Here is a 20439-nt window from a genome sequence, read left to right on the forward strand (position 1 = left end):
TCATTTTCCATAGAAAGGTGCTATGAGGACAAAGACACCAGATTGCCCAAGGTGTGCTTTGATATTGTGTGTCACGAGGAAGCGGATTTAAGCAGAACACTCAACTGTAAGATTTTTCATAGGCTCTCATTTCAGATCTCAGATGTAGAAGCTGACAAGGGCAGTACAGAGCAGGTATTGACATCAGGGCTGTTCTCGCCCATTTCAGCCCATGCCACCACTATCAGAATTTCCCTTTGTCTGGTACAAGTGGGAACACGAACCCCTGCAGACAGATCCTGCTTTGGAAACGAATTTGTGGCAAGCTAGGTGAATGTCAATGTGTGTCATGGGTTGGTGGTCAAGAGCTTATTCTGAACTTCCAGCATCCTAAGAAAACTGCTGCTTAACGGAGGCTTAAGCATGTCCTGCGGTCTTTCCTCATACCTGTGCCTCAGGTGATGCTCCAGTTTTAGGGAGAGGCGTCAGTTTTGCTCTATTCTTATATTTCAGACTTGCTTTGAATTTGCTTTTGATGCTTTTTTGGGTTAATTCCTGTACATTTTGGTGTCAGGGTGTTAGCTGCAACTCCTTCCTCAGCTGCATGGCAAAGACGCGGAGCCTGACTGTCTCTGAGGACCATGGAGCAGCACTGCGAGCCTGAGCCTTCGGTTCTATAAATCCCTGTCTCACAAGGAGTTTTCTTCTGCATTGGCTCAGAATTAAATAATTATTTAATAATAATGAAATAATGCTTGTTTATTTCCTTATGCAGGGAAAAAACCTGATAAGGGAGTTGTATGCAAACTCTGCAGCCCCAGGAGCCAATATTGTGACAGAGCAGGCTTGTTTCTATTCTGAGCCTTGACTGGTTGAACTTTTTTTTGCTGGGTTTTGGCTCCGTTGCTCCATGCTACCTAAAGAGGAACTGAGGGAGCTTTCCTGAGCTTGTGTTACTGCCTGGGGCAGATCGGAGCAGCTTGGCCATCCCATGTAGGTGTGAGCAGTGATCCTGTGGGGTGGTTGAGGGGACATAGACAAGACAAGGAGTCTGGCATCTGCTGTTTGCTGGATGGATGAGGCTGGTCTGGCTTGGCGAGGACACAAGGCTAGGAAAGTTCTCATGGGCATCTGCAGGTCAACAGGGAAGGAAAAGGGTTGTAAATTGCATTTACAACCAGCTCAGGAAGAGGGTTGTAAATTGCATTTGCTGTTCTGCTTGCTGAAGCCTATCTCTGTCCCAATCTTTTGTGACCTCTTCCAGTGGAAGTTTTGTGTAGAAATAGGAAATAGAAATAATGAGAAGGGGAAAAGCGATTCTGTGGAGCTTGTGGGGAAGTATTACTGCAGCTGTTCTAGCTGGAGCTTTAAGTCGCAGTCCTTAAAGGAAAGGGAAGGGCCTTTGATTGCTCCTGGTTTACCACATGGGTCTGAATGCCTTTCTGCTTTGTCCTGAAAGGAACATCTGTATCCCTTGCAGCTCTCCAAAGACCTGCACTGGCCTCAGGCCAGGTTAAGGTGATCTGTTGCCTGAATTCAGAGCAGCATGTGCTCACTTGAAGTGTGATTCTTACCTTACCAGTTTGTCTCCATGTAGCTGAGGCAAAGCACACGCTGAAGCACTCGGAGTGCTAAGAATGGGCAGTTGCATTTTGCCCTGGTGATGTGTTTCCCTTTCAGTACTGATGCGAGGAATATCCATCAGGATATTTTCTATCTGGCTCTACAGACAGTAAGAGCTCAGATAATTGATTCCTTGCTATTGGCAATCCCTTGTCAGGCTGATCCGAATCCCTGTGTAAAGTTAATTGGAGGCCAATTTGTGTATCTGCATATTTGTTGGGATGCCACAGAGACAGAGGCTGCAGGAGAAAACACAAGGCTGGAGTAGCGCAGAGTGAGTAGAACAGATTTGTAATTGACAGAAAGGAACAGATGGCTTTGGTTGTAATGCCTATATTTGTATTTAATGTTAATATTCCTCCCAAAGCATCAGCACTTCAGTGATGTGTAATACAACATAGAAGCATGTGGGGAGAGGGGGGATAAAGGAAATGGATTTGTTGAGTCACAGGATGAAATCCAGCCATGGACTTTGCTTCAGGATTTCAGTGGGTGTTTGCAAGCAGGGAAGGCACAAGTTAGCTCCAACCCTCCTTCAGAGCACTGTGGGCATTGCCTGGACATGCGCGTGCCATAGATCCTGAGGAACTACAATTGGACCCTGAAAGGGAACAGCGTTTGTGCCCAGTGCCTTGACTGCAGTGAGATGTTGCATTGTGAAAGAAGCACTTTCTCAGAGCAGTTTTCTTATTCCAAGGCAGGGAAAGACATCAAGCTCTGGCTCTGTTGTCCTTGCTGCCCATGTCCTGGTTAATCCCTTCACTGTCTCCTTACAGCATCTCTTCTCCCTGGTCCATGGTGGGATTTACTGGTGTGCTTGGAATTGCTTTCTGATTAGTTGCAATTAGTTGCCATGGGTACACAGGTGGAAGATTAAAGTTAATCCTGCAGCACTTAATTAGCTGTCGTTGCTGGAAGGGGTTGGAGGCAGAGGCATGAAGTTGGAGTTGTGGCTGCACAACAGGGTGTCTCATGGAGAGCAGTGAGATACCCCAAGTTCCACCTGAGACCTGTGTGTTACCTTTAACAGCCTTTTGTCGTGCTGTTAACAGACAAACAAGAAGTTTGACTCTCTGTGGGTATAAATCAGTGTAGCTCTGCTGCAGGCAGGGGCTGTACCTTTCAGCCAAGGAGAGATGGAGCCTGTGGGTTAAATAACGACAGAATCACCCTTGTGTGAGTGTCTGTGTGTGCATATGGAAATGCACACACAGGTGTGGACGTGCGCACACAGTAGTTAGAGGTGGCTGCTTCTTCTATTTGCATTTAGTGCACCTTGGAGGCCCTACCTAGACAACACTCATGTATGAAATGTCATCAGATTGTGAACACATCCCCGGTTTGTTAACAAAATAATAATGATTTATAGTTTAAAAAGCCAACTGAAAGGCTTGCTGAGTAATTTTCCTTCCAGTCTCCTGACATGTGCATATATTAGAAATCCACGTGATGCAAAGCTCAGGACAGAAATGATCGATAGCAGATTACACTGCTCCTTATTACAATGAATTAATTGATCTTGTCTAGCAGATTTTCCTCCCAGCAGAAGCTCTGGGTATTGGATGTGTCGCTCTCATTTCTCTTCTATCCTTGATGCTGGAAACGCGCCAGACAGTTTCATACCACATTTAAATTTATTGGTGATCTGAGAAAGTTGCATCACCTGTGAGACAGTTAACTTTCAGCTGAGAAGTTTGGTGACACTGTAGGAGATACAGGGCCTTCTCTTGATGAGAACTTGGAACTCCTCAATGCAGTTCTAAATCAGCAGGTTCCACCTGAGAGCTGTGTTGAAGTGTTTTTCCTGATCCTTGAACCATTTGTATGTGACTGGCATCTTATTCTAAACCCAACATACTCCAAAGGTATTAACTAGTATTGTTCTTTGTAGTCCTGGGCAGTGGAGCCCAAAAGCAAATGATTGCAGGGGACATCCTTTCAACCTAGAGAGGAGTTGTCTTGTATCAGATGATGGCAGGGATGTGTTGATAGAGAAATAGAGTGGGAAACTGCTGCTGCTTTCTGTGCCAGACTATTAGACAGCTTATGACCTCTTTCTGGTAGACATTTGGCAGATCTCACATGTGGAATGACCTGTCAGAAAGACAGCAATGGGTTATTAACCTGCTCTATCCTGACAGAAGCATCCACTTTGAGGCTGTAGTAAATGGCCTATTGCAGTCTTAAATGTAAAGAAAATAATTGCTCCAAACTTTTCATTCTACTTGGAGCAAATGCAGACAGTGGGAAAAATGCTGTGGAATTACATTAGTTCATTTAGATCTGTTTTGTGGTTTTGCCCTTTGCTGGTAGAGTGAGAAGGATTATCTGTTTAAGGACTAATTTCTGTGTTCCACTCCTGACTTGCCTCCTAATTTGATGTTAGATAAGACACTTAAAAAAAGGCTGGCTCCCAAAATAATCTGTAGAGAAGTGTCTCATCTTCAGCATGCAAAAGGAGATTATACTTGTAGGGCAGGTGAGTGAAGACTTCTTCGAGGTTCCACAGCAAGCCAGCAGTTGACCAAGGAGGAGGACATGTGTCTCTGATCCATATTAATCTTCCTGTGCTTTATAAAAGAGCCCTAATTGTTCTGCTTGCTAAAGAATTTGAGATCTCCTGCTGTTTTAACAAGGTGCCATTTACTACTTCCATTTAATTTATCTGAGAAGTGTCTCAGCACTCACTCCCACATCTCCAAATTACTCAAATCACACTATGGGGACAGTGGAGCAGGCTGGGAGGGTTTAACTCTACTTTCTGCTTTAAGAAAACAATATTTTAGGGCTGAAGATACTGTGCAAGCATGTATCATCATGTCTGAATTTCTTGCTGATGGCTTCCCTGAGAATTGCTTTATGTAAAGCAGGGTAAGTATTAAACCAGGAGTTTGCGCTTCACCAAAGATGCAGTTAAAACACCAAGTTTATTCTTTATTTCTTTATGGCCTGATTGGCATTAAAAAGTCTCTCTTTGATGTAGATTTGTAAAGGCTTTGTTGCTATGAACCAGAATATGCATTTGGAAATTCTGTTGGCTGGCTGTGGAGATGTGTATCCCTAGAGACTGCTCTCATTTCCATATTCATTAAATTCTTCTGTGGTGCCTGAGAGAGGCCTAAACCCTTGAATAACACAGCTGTGAAAGCCAGGAGAGGAGACATCAGGATCAAGGTGCATTTTCATCATCAGTTTAACCCAGTCTAAGTCTCTATGGCCATTGGATCAGTCCTGTTCCCTGCTTTTCTTCTCCTTTCCATCCTTCCACCTCAGTCACCCATTGCCACTTTCTCCTCTGTGCCCACAGCAGCATGTGAGGAACAGGCTTCAAACCAGTGAAAAAAAGACTTTATGATGGATCAAGTTCTTCTAAGATGTAGTGCTGACGTGAGGGAAGAGTTAAAACATGGGTTGGGGCATGCAAACTGCTCAGTATCCCTCATTAATTTACTAAACCATCACTTAAGGTATCACTTCCTTCACACAACAGTTTGTCTGACTGAAAATAATCTTTTTAGGGCCATTTTACACCATCCTGTAGAATTCTGTATTCGGTATCTCCAAACATGAAATTCGATGGGATGATCTTAAAAGCTAGAAAGGTTTTTGCTTTTGTTTTACTTGCAAGGATGGCCATGCCCATTGCGTATTATTTAATACTTATGGTGATCCAACCCTAACCGTTCTATGATTCCATGAGAACGTGATCTGGTTGACTGTGTCTCATCTTCTTGTCCTTTGAAGTCAATGGATAGCTTTTATTGACTTAGCTGTGCAACAGATGAGGCCCTGGATGAAAGAATCACTGCTTGTCTCCGTAGGTTGCAAACGTAAATAATCCCAGACTCTTTCAAAGATGGCTGCACATAGCTTGTTTGTGAAGTTGTATTTGAAAGAAAAGTGAATTCCTCACAGTGGGAGGGCTGCTGGCTGACCTGACCTTTTCAGACTGAAAGTGGTCACTGAAAGGATAATGAGATAATGATAATAAAAGCTCTCCTGGTCATTACTGGGCTGCTGCTGAAAGGGATTTGGCAAAGGCTGAAGAAATGTCACTATGAAAGCTCTGCTAAAAAATGACTGTGTCTGATCCCATCCGGTGCCCAATGAGGCTGGTGAAATCTCCACAGATTTCAGCCAGAGTGAGGGGGCTGAAGGCCAAGAGAAGTCACTGCTGAGAGCCCAGCCCTGAAGTTTGATGCAGGTGATGTTGTGTTACATGGGAATGCACTGTCCTTAACAAACCATAAAGTAAATGTATATTGGGGATTGAAACTAGATGGTCTTAAGGTCCTTTCCAACCCTAACCATTCTATGATTCTATAAATGTATAGTATAATAAATACAGTTTCTTGGAAGGGCACAGCCAGCCTTGGGTGCCAGTCATGCTCTGAATCCGTTTATATGTTGAAATGGTACCTTTTAGGCTGTGCTTTTCAGCAAATAAACCCTTCCCTCACATGTATTTCTCCTAGCTGTCCTGCTCAGCTTCCTTGATGATGATAACTGCTTCATTAGCTGTTTGATGAATGGTCTGTGCACATTAACATCATTTTATCTAGCCAGTAACTATGAGCTTTACCCTGTGAAGCTGTGTATTATCCATCACTGGGGGTGTTTCTAAAGAGGTTAGGCAAACTTCTGTTGAGAATGGTTTCTGTTTGGGAGCAAGAAGATGGACTGCATGGCTTCTGAAGTGCCCGTCTGGCCCTGCTATCTCTCACTTTAAAACTCTGCCATAGCGATAACATATTATTTTTACCACAAGCGTCTCTGGGAGGCTCAGTTGGACTAGGAGGCTGCACCAATGCATTCAAAATTGAAAGGGCAGGCCAGCGTGTCACAGCTGGGTGAAGAAGTACAAAGGAAAGTACTTGTCCCACCTAACCTCAGATGCCTGTGTGGAAACGTACATGTGCAAGCAAGGCTAGCTAGCTCCCCCAGCTCTGGGGGTAGAAATAAATAGAGTTCATGTGCCCTACTCAACATCTGAAATGTGCTGGAAGAACTTCCTGTCTCTGCTGACCTTCATCCTATGCTGCAGGATGTTGACCAAGGGCAAAGGAAGTCCTTTGACCTGGCTGTGTGAATGCTCAGTACCTTTTTCATTTCCACTGGTACACAGTGTTCATCCACCTTTCTATCAGCTGCTTATATCTAAACGTTGCTAAGGGTTGTCTCTGTCCTCCTCCTGCTGATGGAGCTGCTCATAGCTCTCTGAACATACCCCATCATTCTGCAGAGATCTAGCCAATGCAGGTCACCCGCCTCACTGGCCTGGGAATAGACTTTTATTTTAAAACATTTGGATTAGAATCCTGGGAATTATGTTTAAACAGCTTATATAAAAACCTACCTAAAATGTCGTTTATTCTGATTCCTCACAAATATTGATGCTATATTTTTGCTTAATTTTGGCCTTCATTCAGTAAACCTCTTCAGTTCATCTTTAATTTGCAGATGGCTTTGGCAGTGTTTCAACCTCAGCTGCTGGTGGAAGAAACCTGGTGCTTGAATTAGGCTGAAGATGCAAATAACCTGATTTTCAGAAAGTCTGAATATATGCAGCTGCCCGGTGGAGTTCTATGTAATGCAATTAGGGCTGGGTTTCTCACTGCCAAAAAAGCCACAAATGAATTAGGAGTCCAGAAAGAGAAATGTGACAGAATACACATAAATGTCTTTAGGAATCTGGGGATTTAAGAATACGGATGGAAGTAATTAAAAGCCTACCTTAGGTTTGTAGCTGAAAAGCACCAATATAAGTAATTTCAAAGGAGATTAAAGAGAATGTGTTCATGATCAAGAGATGTGTAGAAATGGGCATTAAGTCTGAATGAGTGATGTGACAAAGCCCTGCTGATGGCTAGGTTGGCTGCTTCCTCATGGGCTGGGGATGAGAGGAGTACATGGAAGTAGGACTCATGCCAGAGGATATAATTAGAAAGAATGAGTGCAGTAAAAAAGGAGGATGAGATAGAAACTAGTCTGAAATGGGAACTTGCATCTCCTCTTTCAGAGCCTGCATTAGGAGAAGTGACTGATAGGAAGCCCTTGAAAGCACTGTAGTAGTCTCAGTGTGTTGAAAGTGTAGGAAGTGTGCCAGTGCTACAGAGGCCAGACACAGGGAAACACATCCACACAGAAAGTCTGCCGTGTTTCTGCTTTTGCCATCTTCTGGGATATCGTGTCTTGGTGTACCAGGGAAGTGAAAATGGCATCTCCTTTTCAGCGTGTTTAGCCTGGGGGGGATCACAAGAGTGCTCAGTGAGGTTGGACCCCCTTCTTATCTCCTGTATTCATTCTTTCCTTAAAAAGGCTTTTACTTGTATATCAGTGTGAGCCTTTTATTTATTTATTTATTAAATAAATACAGAGCTAATCCCTGTTGCACATGTAAATATGGATAGCACATGGGTCTGTAAAGATTATGGATGCCCTTTTTGGCAAGCAATATCTTTTAATAGCATTGTGTGCAGTTAATCGGGTTAAGCAAAAGTATCAGTAGAACAAGGACTGCAGGTACAGGGAAAGAATAAGTGACAGGCGTCTTGAGAGTTGTTGTTTAGTAGTATTGTGACAGGTAAGGGAGAAGCTTTTTTGCCTTTCTTTTTGGCTTACTGATGTCTATGGTTGGGAAACAGCAAGAGCAGAACAAGCCATTAAATTGCAAGAGACTTGCTATTACATTTCATAGCAGATATGGTAAATGTCTAGTGCTCCTGGGCTTCTCCCACTGATTCTGCCCAGAGGAAGTGTTCAGAGCATTGGGAACTGCTTGTAAGTGGTTGTGCGCTCTCTGCCCTTTATTTCTAGTTATGGGAAGGGTTACAGGGCATCTCCCATCCAGGTGAAAGGAAGGAGTGAAAAGACTGCTGCAGAAAAATAGGAAAGATATTGAAGTGGGTGTTGCTCTTTGTCATGGAGAAAGCTCAGTTCTACAGGGAGTCATCTGGGAGAAAGATTTCCAGTCATTGGAGAGGAAATTGATATTCTACAGTTTCCGAAATGCCCTGAAATAGGCGTTTGCTTTAAGATGAGAGGAGCTATGCCCTGAAAATGCCTGTGTCTGTCAACAGTTGTGAAGGCCATGAAATGAGCAGCCCAGATGTAGAGATCTGGAGACATCTAACACTGCATGCACTGGGTCTGGGGACCTGGTCAAGGAAGAGCACTCCATGCCACTTCAAATCAGGCCAAGGATTGTATGAGAAGAGGGGCAGTGGAACTAGACCATGCTGGGTGGGATATACCTCACTGAACTGTTGCTCAGCCAGCTCATGGAGGGCTAGGAGCCAGTAGAGATGTGCTGGGGTTCTGCACAGGATGCGTGTGATGGTGCCAGGCCCACAGCATTGATCCCATACGGATGCTTTTTAGGATGCTGGACAAATTCTGTCATTTGTTTCTCCCCCTGGCAGAGCTGTGACCAGTGCATCATCTCTGACATCATGTGCATGCTTTTGTACACTGTGTCCTTCAAAGAGAGCGTACGCACATCAGAGAGTTTCTTATAACAGCTTTGCCTGGTAGCGCAGATGTGATTTCACTAATTCTCCAAGAACAAGAAAGCAAACTTCAGCCCAAGGTAAAACAAACACACTTGCCTGGTTTTTATCAGCATTTTTCAGGTTCCTATTAACCTTTCATTTGAAATTTAGGTTTGGAATTTAAGCTGAAGAGACTGCATGTCGATTCTGATTTTTTTTTTTGTGGAAAAGCATCAATTTCCCATTTAGAAAATTGATCAATTTTAAGCTTAACACTATAGGGGGTGTTGTTGATTTTTTTTCCTTAGAGACACTTTCCTATGGAAACCAACTCTTTGGGACTGAAATTCAAACCACTTTTGCCAAAACCTAAGACTTATAAGCAATAAAATGATAAAAGTTATAGGAAATAACAGCTGAACTGGAGGAGGGACATGTTTAGAGCATTAAGGCCAAGCCCAGAAAAGTAATAAAACAGAATCAGAATTACAGTTAAAATTAAAACAGGCCCATGGCCAAATTTAAAGATACTATATGTCTGGATGGCGGTGGAGAAAATACATTGAAAGCAAACACAGAGCAATAGATGTCAAAGGAAAACATCTGGCAATGGATTTGCCACAAAATGAGTTACAGAGAACTGGTGGGTGAAGAACTTTCTCCATCAGGAAGGAGGAAGTATCCCAACACAATGCAGCATCATTTTGCAGGGAGAGACAGAGGTGTTGTAAGTGTCCCATGATGCTGAGGAGGATCTTCTGTCAGCCTGCTTTATTTGCTGACGTGGATTAGAAGCACTGAGCCCCATAAGCCAGCATTAACTGGCAATTTCCAGTGCCTGCATACATCATGTGTGCTCTGAGGGTGTTAGTGCTGCAGTCAAGGTGTGCTTCCAGCTCGTAAGTCTGGACCTGAGCTGTGTCTGGTGCTGAGGACAGGGTCACAGCTTGAGTTGCTGGGTCATTTAGCTGAACCAAAGCTCTGTTGCAGTTATATTCACCCGGTGTAAGTAGACAAGCTGGCTAATTTAAAGCTGGCTGGTGGTGCAGCTGAAGTTGTGAGCTGCTGTCATGTCTGTGACACAGCACAGATATATTCTGGTTGTAAAAGAGGGATACAGGTGGGCCCTCGGTGGTTGTTTCTAGGTAAAACTGTAGGGGAAAAGAAGGACAGGGCAGGATAGGGTAAGATGAGAGAGGATAGGATAGGATAGGATAGGATAGGATAGGATAGGATAGGATAGGACAGGATTGGACAGGATAGGATAGGGTAGGATAGGATAGGGTAGGATAGGATAGGATAGGACAGGACAGGGGAGGACAGCCAGGGCACGACTATAATGATTCTAAGGTGATTCTAAGGTGGTAGCATTGATAGCTGGCAGAGAGTTTTTGGAGCTGTTTGTGTTTAACCAAGGGCCGAAATGAATTTTCAGGGTGTCTTATAGGCAGATTTCATACCAAGATGATTAAGGACTGGTTTTTCCTGTTCTCATGGCATAATGAGATGAAAGGGTAAAAATGCATGTTTTAGTAGAGTATTTTTGTGGGGTTGAGAGGAGTGTGACGTATCATATTTCATGTGTGGCTCGGGGTTTCATTGTATCCTTTCATGCCTTGATTTAATTTTGAGACAAATAGTTTTCATTTCCCCTGTGCTGTTAGTTTTTTTTTCTAATCCATAGGTTGACCCACAAAGACATTTATTGAACCATGAAAATACTAATTCCAGAGAAATCAGAATATTATTTGCACTTGAATGCAAAATAGCACAGGCTTTAATGGTGTTTAGGTAGAACTTTATTAACATTTGAATATCTCTGGAGACCTATGGTATCAGTAGGAGAAGTATTAAACTCAGTAGTGTTTGTTTTTCCATAAGTAAATGAGGAGAATTGCAAGCCTTCTTGTGAATCAGCTGAATATTTGCAAGGATTAACTAATGTATGCCATAGCCAGCACGGATCATCCCTTATCCACCCGATTCCCCTTCTTCTGCTCCATCGTGTGGGGTGGTGGCACTCCAAGGGGTTATAGAAGGAGCAGGAAAAGATTGTCCCTAAAATAATCCTTGTGTGCAAAGTACCTCCTCCTAGGGTAGCATAGCTTAGGGGCTGATGTTGCAGTTATGGTGGCACAGGTCTTTAGAAAGGCAGGTTTATGATGCCTCGAGTGGGTTTCATCGTAGTGAGAGGGAGCTTATGACAGCTAAGGAGCACTTCTGCTTGTGCCTTGGGCTGCAGGCACAACCACTGCCTTCCCGCTTCTTGGTTCATGGCCAGCTAAATGGAAAGGAAGCAACCAAATTTCATGGATCCGTCACACCAGTCTGTCCTAAAGCTGCATAAACCTCAAGCTTGTGGCTAAAGCTCTGATCCTGTTTTCCTTAGTCCCATGATTTTGTATGTTATTTTAATGAGCCACATAGGGCCATGCGGACTTGTAGATGGTGTTCCCCTGAGTAAATGGAGAAGTATCCATCCAAACCAGGGATCTGGTGTTCCTCTGCAGCCAGTGGAGGGAAAGAAATGTCTCTAGGACATGTGTTATCTCCTTGTGCCCTCTGCGGCAGGTATCTAAAATAGGCGTATGGTCAGTGTTTTCCCTTTTATTGAGTGCAAAGGGAACTGGGAGTTGTCTTGCCTATGTGGAGACATCTCATGGAGCTTGCCAGTATGTGTCTGTTCTCTCTGAAGAAAGTTATACACCAATTCTGCCAAATTCACTCAAACTCTCTTGATACCATGCTGGTTCCAGGATGAGATGCTGCTGAGGTTTATTTTAATAGTTGGAAACAAAGCTGTAAAGACAAAACTAAAAATGTAATTAGATGTGAGTTTAGGTTGCATGTGGCGTCAGAATTAATGTTATTGATAAGAGAAATCTTAGAACTCTTTCCTATCTGATGCTAGGAAGTTTCTTCCTGCTTTTCACTTAGACTAACCAGGGGTTATCTCAGTCACAGAGACCATGGGGCTTATCTCCCCTGACACCATCGTTCTGCCTTGAGGTGCTCCTCAGAGCTGACCCTGGACAGTATTTTCAGAGGTACCCCAACACTGGGTTCATCTCCCCTAATTTGTCTGGGCTTCCTCTGAAATCAATGAAGAGGGAAAGGCACTTGCAGAAGGTGGTTCATCCCCTCCACCTTAGACACCCAACCTAACATGGCATGACTTGTGCTCTGTGTATGGCTTGCACTGTTGATCAAAGAGGAAGGTTGATTGCCTGCTATAGATCAGATTCCATGAGAGTCAGAAATTTGGAATCAGTCCTGCTGTAAGATACTAGGAAAAAAAATCTAGTGGAATCTGTGTCCCGTTTCTCAGTGCTTTTGTAAATCCCACCCTCTGCCTTAGCATTTGTGCTGCACAGCAGCCGATGTGCTTTGTGCTTGCTCTGTGGTAATACATGATGAGCATCAAAGCAGTGAGAGTATTGCACAGTATGTTCCATGCCAGCTACTTCCTCTCTGGTTTAATTATAACTGAGTTGGCTAATCCCAGTCTTGATTAATGAGCTTAATATGCAAATGTTATGATGAAACTGAAGCTCTTTATAATTGCTTGCAGACAGATTACCACTTCGAGTACACTGAGTGCGACAGCAGTGGCTCCAGATGGAGGGTAGCTGTCCCGAATCCAGCGGTGGAGTGCTCTGGACTACCTGACCCGGTGAAAGGGAAGGAATGCAGTATGTTGGCACTTTTCATTTTACACACCATTACTATCTGTTTGTGCTATCTACCCTTGTATAGCTTCTTAGCTCTGTCGCTGATGGCCTGAGTGTCCCTGAGTCTGTCCTTCCACTCCTGTCCTTATTGGAGCTGTGGAGCAGGGATTGTCTATGCAGTGTAGTTCCATAGCTCAATGTCCACTACAGGTACCATTGTATGCTAAATCACATACAGGGCATGTCTATTACAACACACTTGAAGAGATGTGGTTGCTTGTCTTGGGCTGCCATACTCTTCAGTTCTGCAGGTCTCCATTTGTAGCTGTATTGACCAAACTGGTGACCAAGAAGTGGCCGAATTATATGTGCCTAGTGCCCACATTCTCATTACCTGCATTATTTACCTAAGTATTAAGCTGAATGCATAAGTAATGTGTAAATGTCTTATTTGCCTAAGTTATTTCCATGGTGAAGGTTTTGCATTTTATTTATTTATGTGTTTATTTTTAACAACTTGGAGTGTGGGGTTCTTTTTAATGTTAAAACACTTCTTTGCATCTGGGGACATATGCAAACTGCTGCTGTGCAAACACGTTTGAACTGTTCCCTCACAGTTTTGTAGCTGCCCAGACTCTTTCCCACCACAGCTCCTTGCTCCAGCAATTCTCTCCACAAAAGATCCTAGCGGTGCTTTACTTTCTCAGTAATTCAGACCAGGGGTATAAATTATTCTGTCTGACAAACAGGATGAACTATGGCAACATCCTTCCAGTTCTGCTGTAGGAGAGACGAGGTTTACTCACTTCTGACTCTCCTCCCGTAAAGGTTTATTGTTGCTTTCTTTATGACATATGTCCCAGTGTGAGGCACATCATAAATGTTCTCCATAGCAGTGCTGACCATTGGAGGATTTCTAACTGCCTGCAGGCATCATTTGAGAAGTTGCCATGTCATTCCTGGTGTTTAGGTTTAGTTTCTGAGGTTTTAAATGTGGAATCCCTGTATATCCTTAGGATGTGTTTTTCAATTACAGCAATATAGAGCTGGGAAGCACCTCAGGTGATCCCATAATTTACCTCCTAGCCCAAATAGCTGTAGTAGCAATTATGTTGTCATTCATGGCTGATGTGTGGTTGGACTCTTTTCGGGGACCTTCTGTGATGAAGAGCCCACAAGCTTTCCAGATATTTGCTCATCTATTTTGTTCCTTTCATTTTCCCCCCATTACAGCTTTTCCTGCTGTTGAATCTCAAATCTTCAAACCTGTTGCTTTTTGCTGTCTGCACAATAAAGGAGCAGATAGTGTTATCCCTCCTGCTGCACAACTGCTTTTGGTGTGTTCTGGAGTACATAGGCATAACTCATTGTTTTCTGATACACTATTTCTTCTCAAATCTTGTGGTAAATGGTTGACGGTCCAGCACCGTTACATTGTTTTTGACTTGCTGCTGCAGATTTCAACAAATGATGCACTTCCTTCTTCATTTCCTCTTATTTATGTGTCTTTCTGGTCTTAAATCAGTTCAAGTGAAAATTCAACTATTTTATAAGAGTAGATGAATCTCTGGCTTTTCCATATCTGGCCCTCTGCTAGACAAGGGGAAAACTTCGTCCAGTAGATTGGCTATAGTGTTGTACACCAAAGTACAGGATTCTGTTAAATACACTGGAAAACTCATCTCACTAGATTTCTCTCCTCCTTGTAATATTGCTGTTAAGTCCCGTGGCAATTGAACTGGTTTGAGAAGCAATTAGATATTTGACTTATTTTTACTGAACCCTTCAGATCTCATTTCTCTGGGCTTTAGGGAGTGCAGCGGTGTTAATGTAGTTTTGTCTTTTTGTGTGTGCTTGTGGTAGATTATCCGGCTTAAGGAGTTGTCTGGCTATATTCTGATGGCAAAAGTAATTTTGGGTTTCTCATCTCTCAGTCTTTCACCTTTTGATCTAAGAACAACCAATCTCTCAGGCTGAAGACATGAATCTGTGAACAGCAGTCAATCACTGGAGGAATGTGTAGCGAACAGCCTTCCCATTTGGCAGTCCGTTCTTCAATAGGTGGGATTTACTGGGAGAAGCAGCTTTTGTAAACTGTGTGTCCTCCAGCTCTTTAGAATTAGCATATGGGGATCTGTTGCTGATGATGAGTTGCATTGAAAAAGCTGACAGATAGATACCTCTTCACTGGGTTGTCGTATTCTCTGAGCTGATGGCTTCTATCTCATCTGACAGCACAGATCCTGGACCAAGGATGTCTTATACTAAGAGCACAGATTGCTCTAGCCTGAGAAAAATGAAAGGTTCTGTATTTGAGGCCGCTGCAACTCATGTTCTCGGTGGATTGTGTACACAGGGAGATATGTGCCATATACTTGGCCAGGGGTTGCATGCACATCTCACTAAGTAATTAATTGCTTCTGGAGATGTCTTCTTTTTCTCATAGGTCTAACGTTATTTTATCCCAAGGTCAAAAAATACCATAGCTATGTCATGTCCTTTGAGATGTGACCTTCTGGGCATTCTACAAATTTGATCAGATTCTCCTACATCTTGTAGATCGTACCCTATACCAGAGCACACTGACACTGGGGTTCGTCTTGACATTTGATAGAGTTCTAGACTCCCCTAGGTATCTCTTTCAGTTTTTCAGCCTGTGGAACGGGGGATCACAGTACAATTACTCTCAGTAAAACAATTTCGAGCTTTGGAGATCTGCTATTTTTAGAAGTTTTGGTTGGTATCTACTAGTCCTGAGATGTGTTGGAGCCAAGTATGTCTCTGCTCTTAAAAAAGGGTTGCAGTTGTATAGCAGCATGACCCCTTAGGCCTTTTTTTGTCTCCTTCAGTGGTCCTTGGTGTCAGTCAGGACACAACTGGTTTGGAGGAATCTGGGTGAGAAAGTGTTTATTTGTAGGAACGCATCAGCCACTGCTGCTGACTTCGTGATGTACTGTTTACAGTTGTTTCCATCTATTCAGAAGAGACTGCCGCCTGAGAGTATCTGCTATTGATCTCTTCTGCTTCCTGAAAACAGAAGTGACTTGCAGGCTGTCATTAATTTTGGATCCTGAGAATACTGTGCCAACCTCTCCCGCTTCCAAATGTTCAGCAGTCATTCTCCTTAAACTGTGCCTGAACTAGGAATCCAAAAGATGGTATAACAATATGCTAAATGTCTCCAGTCGTCTCTGTAAATACGTCTAGACTGTGGCCTCCAGTGGAGTGGAGAGACACTTGAGATTGCTAAAAACATATTAGCTCAGGTGCTTCACGGATCTGGAGCGATCTAAGTGTGGCTCTGGAGCTTGGTTGGTGCCTCCAGATGTGCTCATTTTCAGGAAGTGGTTTTACTGCTCTTCATTCTAACGAACCCAATTAAATTGGGTTGGGTACCTCGGTGTTCTGCTGCATTTTGAAGTGCACATGGCAAAGCACAGCTCACTGTGACCTGCTGGGAGTTAACTGCCAGCATTCCCGAAATGGCTGTAGTCTCCGAAACAGGATTCAGCCCTTTTTTTGAGTCTTCAAAAAATTAACCTGCAATGTTTGCCAGTGGAGAAGACAAGGTCCTCTGAGAAATAGTCACGGGATTCAGAGGGAAAAGGGCTGTCATATTGTGACTGGTTTATGTCCTGGTTATTAGAATAAGGGTTTTTTTGCCTTTATTTTGCTGTGAGCACAGAGCAGTGTGATGACCTTCCCTTCCTGCTACCCTCCCCTCCACATCTCTCCCATCCAAGTGGGAGATGGGAAGAAAGAAGGAACCTCACATGAAATATACTCATGGTACTGCAGGAGGTCTTGCTACGCAGTGACCCCAGATATGGGAGGGAAGGTGCAGCAGAGTAGCTCACTTGCAACGCACTAGGACAACGTGACTCTTTCCGTATTCACTCCCCTCTTTCTTTCTGGTCTGCTTGCCCTGGGGCACTGCATCCATCACCACTTTCAGACCCCACATCAGGGTGTCAGTCTGCTTTTTGCCATTCACTGTGGTGCGGTACCTCAGTGCTTGCCCCACTGGCCATGACACAGCCACACCAGACTGCTTGGTTACCCCTCTCAGGCTTGTGTTTGTTCAGAGATGAGTCATAGTCTTGATGCCCCCACATCATGGTTGCAAAGGATCATGCAAAGGGACTCATTAAAAGTGCAGCAAAGACCTTGGCTAGGAAAAAGGAAATATTTATTACACCTATTTTTTATTTATTACTATTTATTACAGCTATTCCATGTGGCTCTCCTCTGCTTCCCATATAAGATGTCCCCTCCAGGCATCTTCTAGGTACTGTTTTGGGTACATATATGAAGGCAAGGAGCGTTTTGCTGGGGTGTGACACACAGAGAGCCTCCCTCAGTGAAATCCAGACCTCTGAATCACTCCATTACTTCTTGACAGTCGGGAATGTGCTTAACTAATTTGGTCTCGTTCATTTTTAATTACCACAGATCTCACTCTGATCTCCTCATGAGTCTGATAGCAGGAAGGGGATTTAGCTGATAAGGATCACTGCCATCAGGGCAGCTGATTGGCTTTTTAAATGGAAAATATTTATGGCAGTCAATGGGAGCAGTTTTCTCTCAGGGCTGAGCCCTTACGCACCTTATACCTGCACCCCTTATGGCTGGTGTCCCTGTAAACCCTTAGCGTGGGGCTGTACACAGTGTCTAATGGGGACCTCTTGGGGCCTGGCAGTGGGAGCAGGACTTGGCATCGTGCTCCCACTGACACTACCCTGCAGTCTGTTTCGGTGGCCACAGCCAGCCTGTTCTGCCAGCCTGTCCATATGCTGCCTGTTTTACACCCAAATTAAAGTCTGAATTTGGAGCCTTCCTTCTTTCCATGTCTCCTTCCCTTCCTGTCTTTTCACTTCCCTTCTCCCATATACAATCCAAATACCTGGTTCAGAGTGTGCCCTTGCTGTGCCCTGATGTGCTGATATGCTCCTCTCAGCAAAGTTAATGACCAAAAAATGGGCTTAAAAGGTTCACATTTTGACCTAAAATTCTTTCTTAATATTAAATTTCTCACTCCACAGAATATGAGTTATTTTTTGCCATGAAAATAGGTTGGACCTTATCTCATAAATATCTGTTCATTTTAGTGGTGCTATGTGCATAATGAACTAGAGTGAGAAAAATAGAGCAATTTAAAAAGGAGTCGAATTTGCCATATTCAATGGGAAGAGTTGCTGGTAGGGTCATTCTTATAGTCAGCATTCAAATGTGTTATAACCAGCAAGATTTCTTTAGAAAGGAGACACGAAAAGTACCGATAATATGGAAGAACTTGATCAAGTACAGTGCCGTGGAGTTATTAAAGGCTTTGTTTAGCAAACCCCACCTTTACCTGGTGCCACTAAGGCGAGAGCAACTTCTTTGAAGCCAGAAATGTGCTTCAGTTTTGAGGCGAGGCGTGTGAGCGTGTGCCAAGGGTTAAGAGTGTGAAAAGCTCCACTGACTTCAGAAAATAGACTGTCCTTAATTGCAATGGACTTTGCTGGGGCCTGAGAACAAAATTTGTCCTGATTTATTGCTACTGGGCTGTGTTTGTTGAGTTTATTCTGACCCCTGTAATCTGCTCCTAGGGTATCACAGGAGGAGATATAGATCTTCCTGCTAATTGCAGTGCGCTATAGACATGATTAGGGCAAATGACCTTTTTAAGGCTTTTAGGTTTCATAACACTTAAAGGCAGTTTTAGTGATCTGCAGGAGTTTTCACGTTCTGCTTTCATAACAGGAAAATTGAAGGGTTTGAGTTTGATGTTCTCTTGGTCTGTGGTAAGGTTGAGTATCCCAAGCGGTTACAAAGTGGGTCTGCTCCTAACTTCCTTGAACTCAGTGGATATCTGCAAATTTTATAACATATGGTGTATGCACATATATACGTGTGCAGATGGGTAATATAAAATGAATATGTCTGGGAAAACCCATGCACTGGTGTTACAGCCTTCTGACATAAAGATGCATCTGCTGATTGTCAACTAGATTTGTATTTAGGCAAATTCTGTGTAGTCTTTGTGCTAAAGAATTGGTTCTGCTGGAGTTTCACTTAGAATATAGAAATTTGGTTGATGAAGACTTGAAAATACAGGGATAAGTGTTAGTAGTTCTTTCATGTTTACATTATTGCACATGTAGATGTGAAAGTGCATCAAATGCTGTCATGAGGATGGTGTTATTTATTACACAGTTACATTTATTTATGTTATCTCAAAATAGTTTGTTATGTACTCCAAAAATTTTATCATCACCACAGTGTCATTGTCTTCATGAATGTCATGGATGCATGTCAGAGCTACTTTTCATGGGGCTTCAATAAGTCCAGACTTACAGCCTCTTGAAACAAATCTGTGAATCCTGACAAATCATCAGAGAGGAAATTTTTTTTCCTTTTTTATTTGACATTCTCTGAGGGTTATTTCCTGGTCTCATTAATGGGCTTTTAAATGACTGGGATTTTGTTGTTTCAACTGAAGAGGGAAAGTATGGTGACATCAGTGTAGCTCTGAGGACTAAGCATTTATCCATTCGCATTTTTTCTCACGTCTTGAAAGCACTGGATCTTGTCTTCATCAACCTTGACACACTAATATCTTTTTTTCATTTTGGGTGACATTTAGATGTTGCTTCTTTGGGTGTTCACCTTGAAAGAAACCATGAGGTCAAGCTATTAATGGCTTCTGGTGTTTAACCATGTCATTTAGATCTGGCATATGCACATAGACCTACTTACATAGGATGACAGATGTGCTCTAGGAAAGTACTATTTTGAGGCAATGTTCAAAAAATGTATCAGAAGATATCCCCTTTCATTCTTCTATCCTTGACGATTGCTCACTTGAATGGTGCATACTGATCTGCTCCTTCATTCTGATTAACACTTTCCATTCTCTTCCCTTTTTTGGATGGTTGTATGGTTCCCATGAAACTGCCCATCAACATACAGGAGTCACACGTGGAAGGCTGTTGTCTCAAACCTAAGTACCAAAATGTGGATTCTTAGTTGTCAAGTTATCAGCATTATTCTCAAAGCCAAAACACAGCACTGCACCAGCTACTAGGAAGAAAAATAACTGTCTCAGCTGAAACCAGGAGTGGGCATGAAATCCAGGGAATCTAAGAATATGCTGTAGATTTGGCCCTTGACCTGTCATATATTACCTAGCAATTAATGATGTCTGACAGAGAAAAACATAACTGTCTCAGGAGCCAGCTCCGACATGAACAGTGAGATGTGCAAGTAGATTTCAAAGTAATGATCTTTATATGGTCACTTTTGCATGTATGGCTTGTGGGGCTGGGCAACTCGTTTTTATCTGAGTCTCTTTTTATCCCTAGGCAAGATTTTGTTATGTCTTTTCTGAACGGAAAAGGAAAGGTTTTCCTGCTAGAGTGCACTGGGGAGAGGACTGCTCTGAGGAACACTGTGAAGATGAGGAATTAATGCAAGGCTGTCATGTATCTAAGACGTTTAGCCAGCAGTGGTGTACATGGCACAGTTTGAGACTTGCTACTAAAAGGCTGTGATTTAGCAAACCACTCAAGCAGATGTTAATTCCTATCCCTCTTAGAGCATCCCTGCTAATGCATGTTCCTAACTCAAGTCAGGGAGGTGAGTCTTATCAATGGCATTAAGTTTCTTGCCTGGATTGAGGCTTGAGGGTATAT

General features: G+C 43.1%; 1 protein-coding gene across 1 annotated transcript in view; it reads left to right on the forward strand.

Moving 5' to 3' along the window:
* Nucleotides 1–20439, forward strand: part of ELAPOR2 (endosome-lysosome associated apoptosis and autophagy regulator family member 2) — a gene marked incomplete at both ends in the record, with an annotated part of 97310 nt that overhangs the window by 36883 nt on the left and 39988 nt on the right. Inside the window, one exon of the mRNA XM_080619731.1 lies at nucleotides 12664–12784. Coding sequence (XP_080475857.1) covers nucleotides 12664–12784 — 121 coding nt within the window. The remainder of the gene's footprint in view (nucleotides 1–12663; nucleotides 12785–20439) is intronic.

This window comes from Psittacula echo (assembly GCF_963264785.1).
Source record: "Psittacula echo genome assembly, chromosome: 1".
NCBI classification, from domain to species: Eukaryota; Metazoa; Chordata; class Aves; order Psittaciformes; family Psittacidae; genus Psittacula; species Psittacula echo.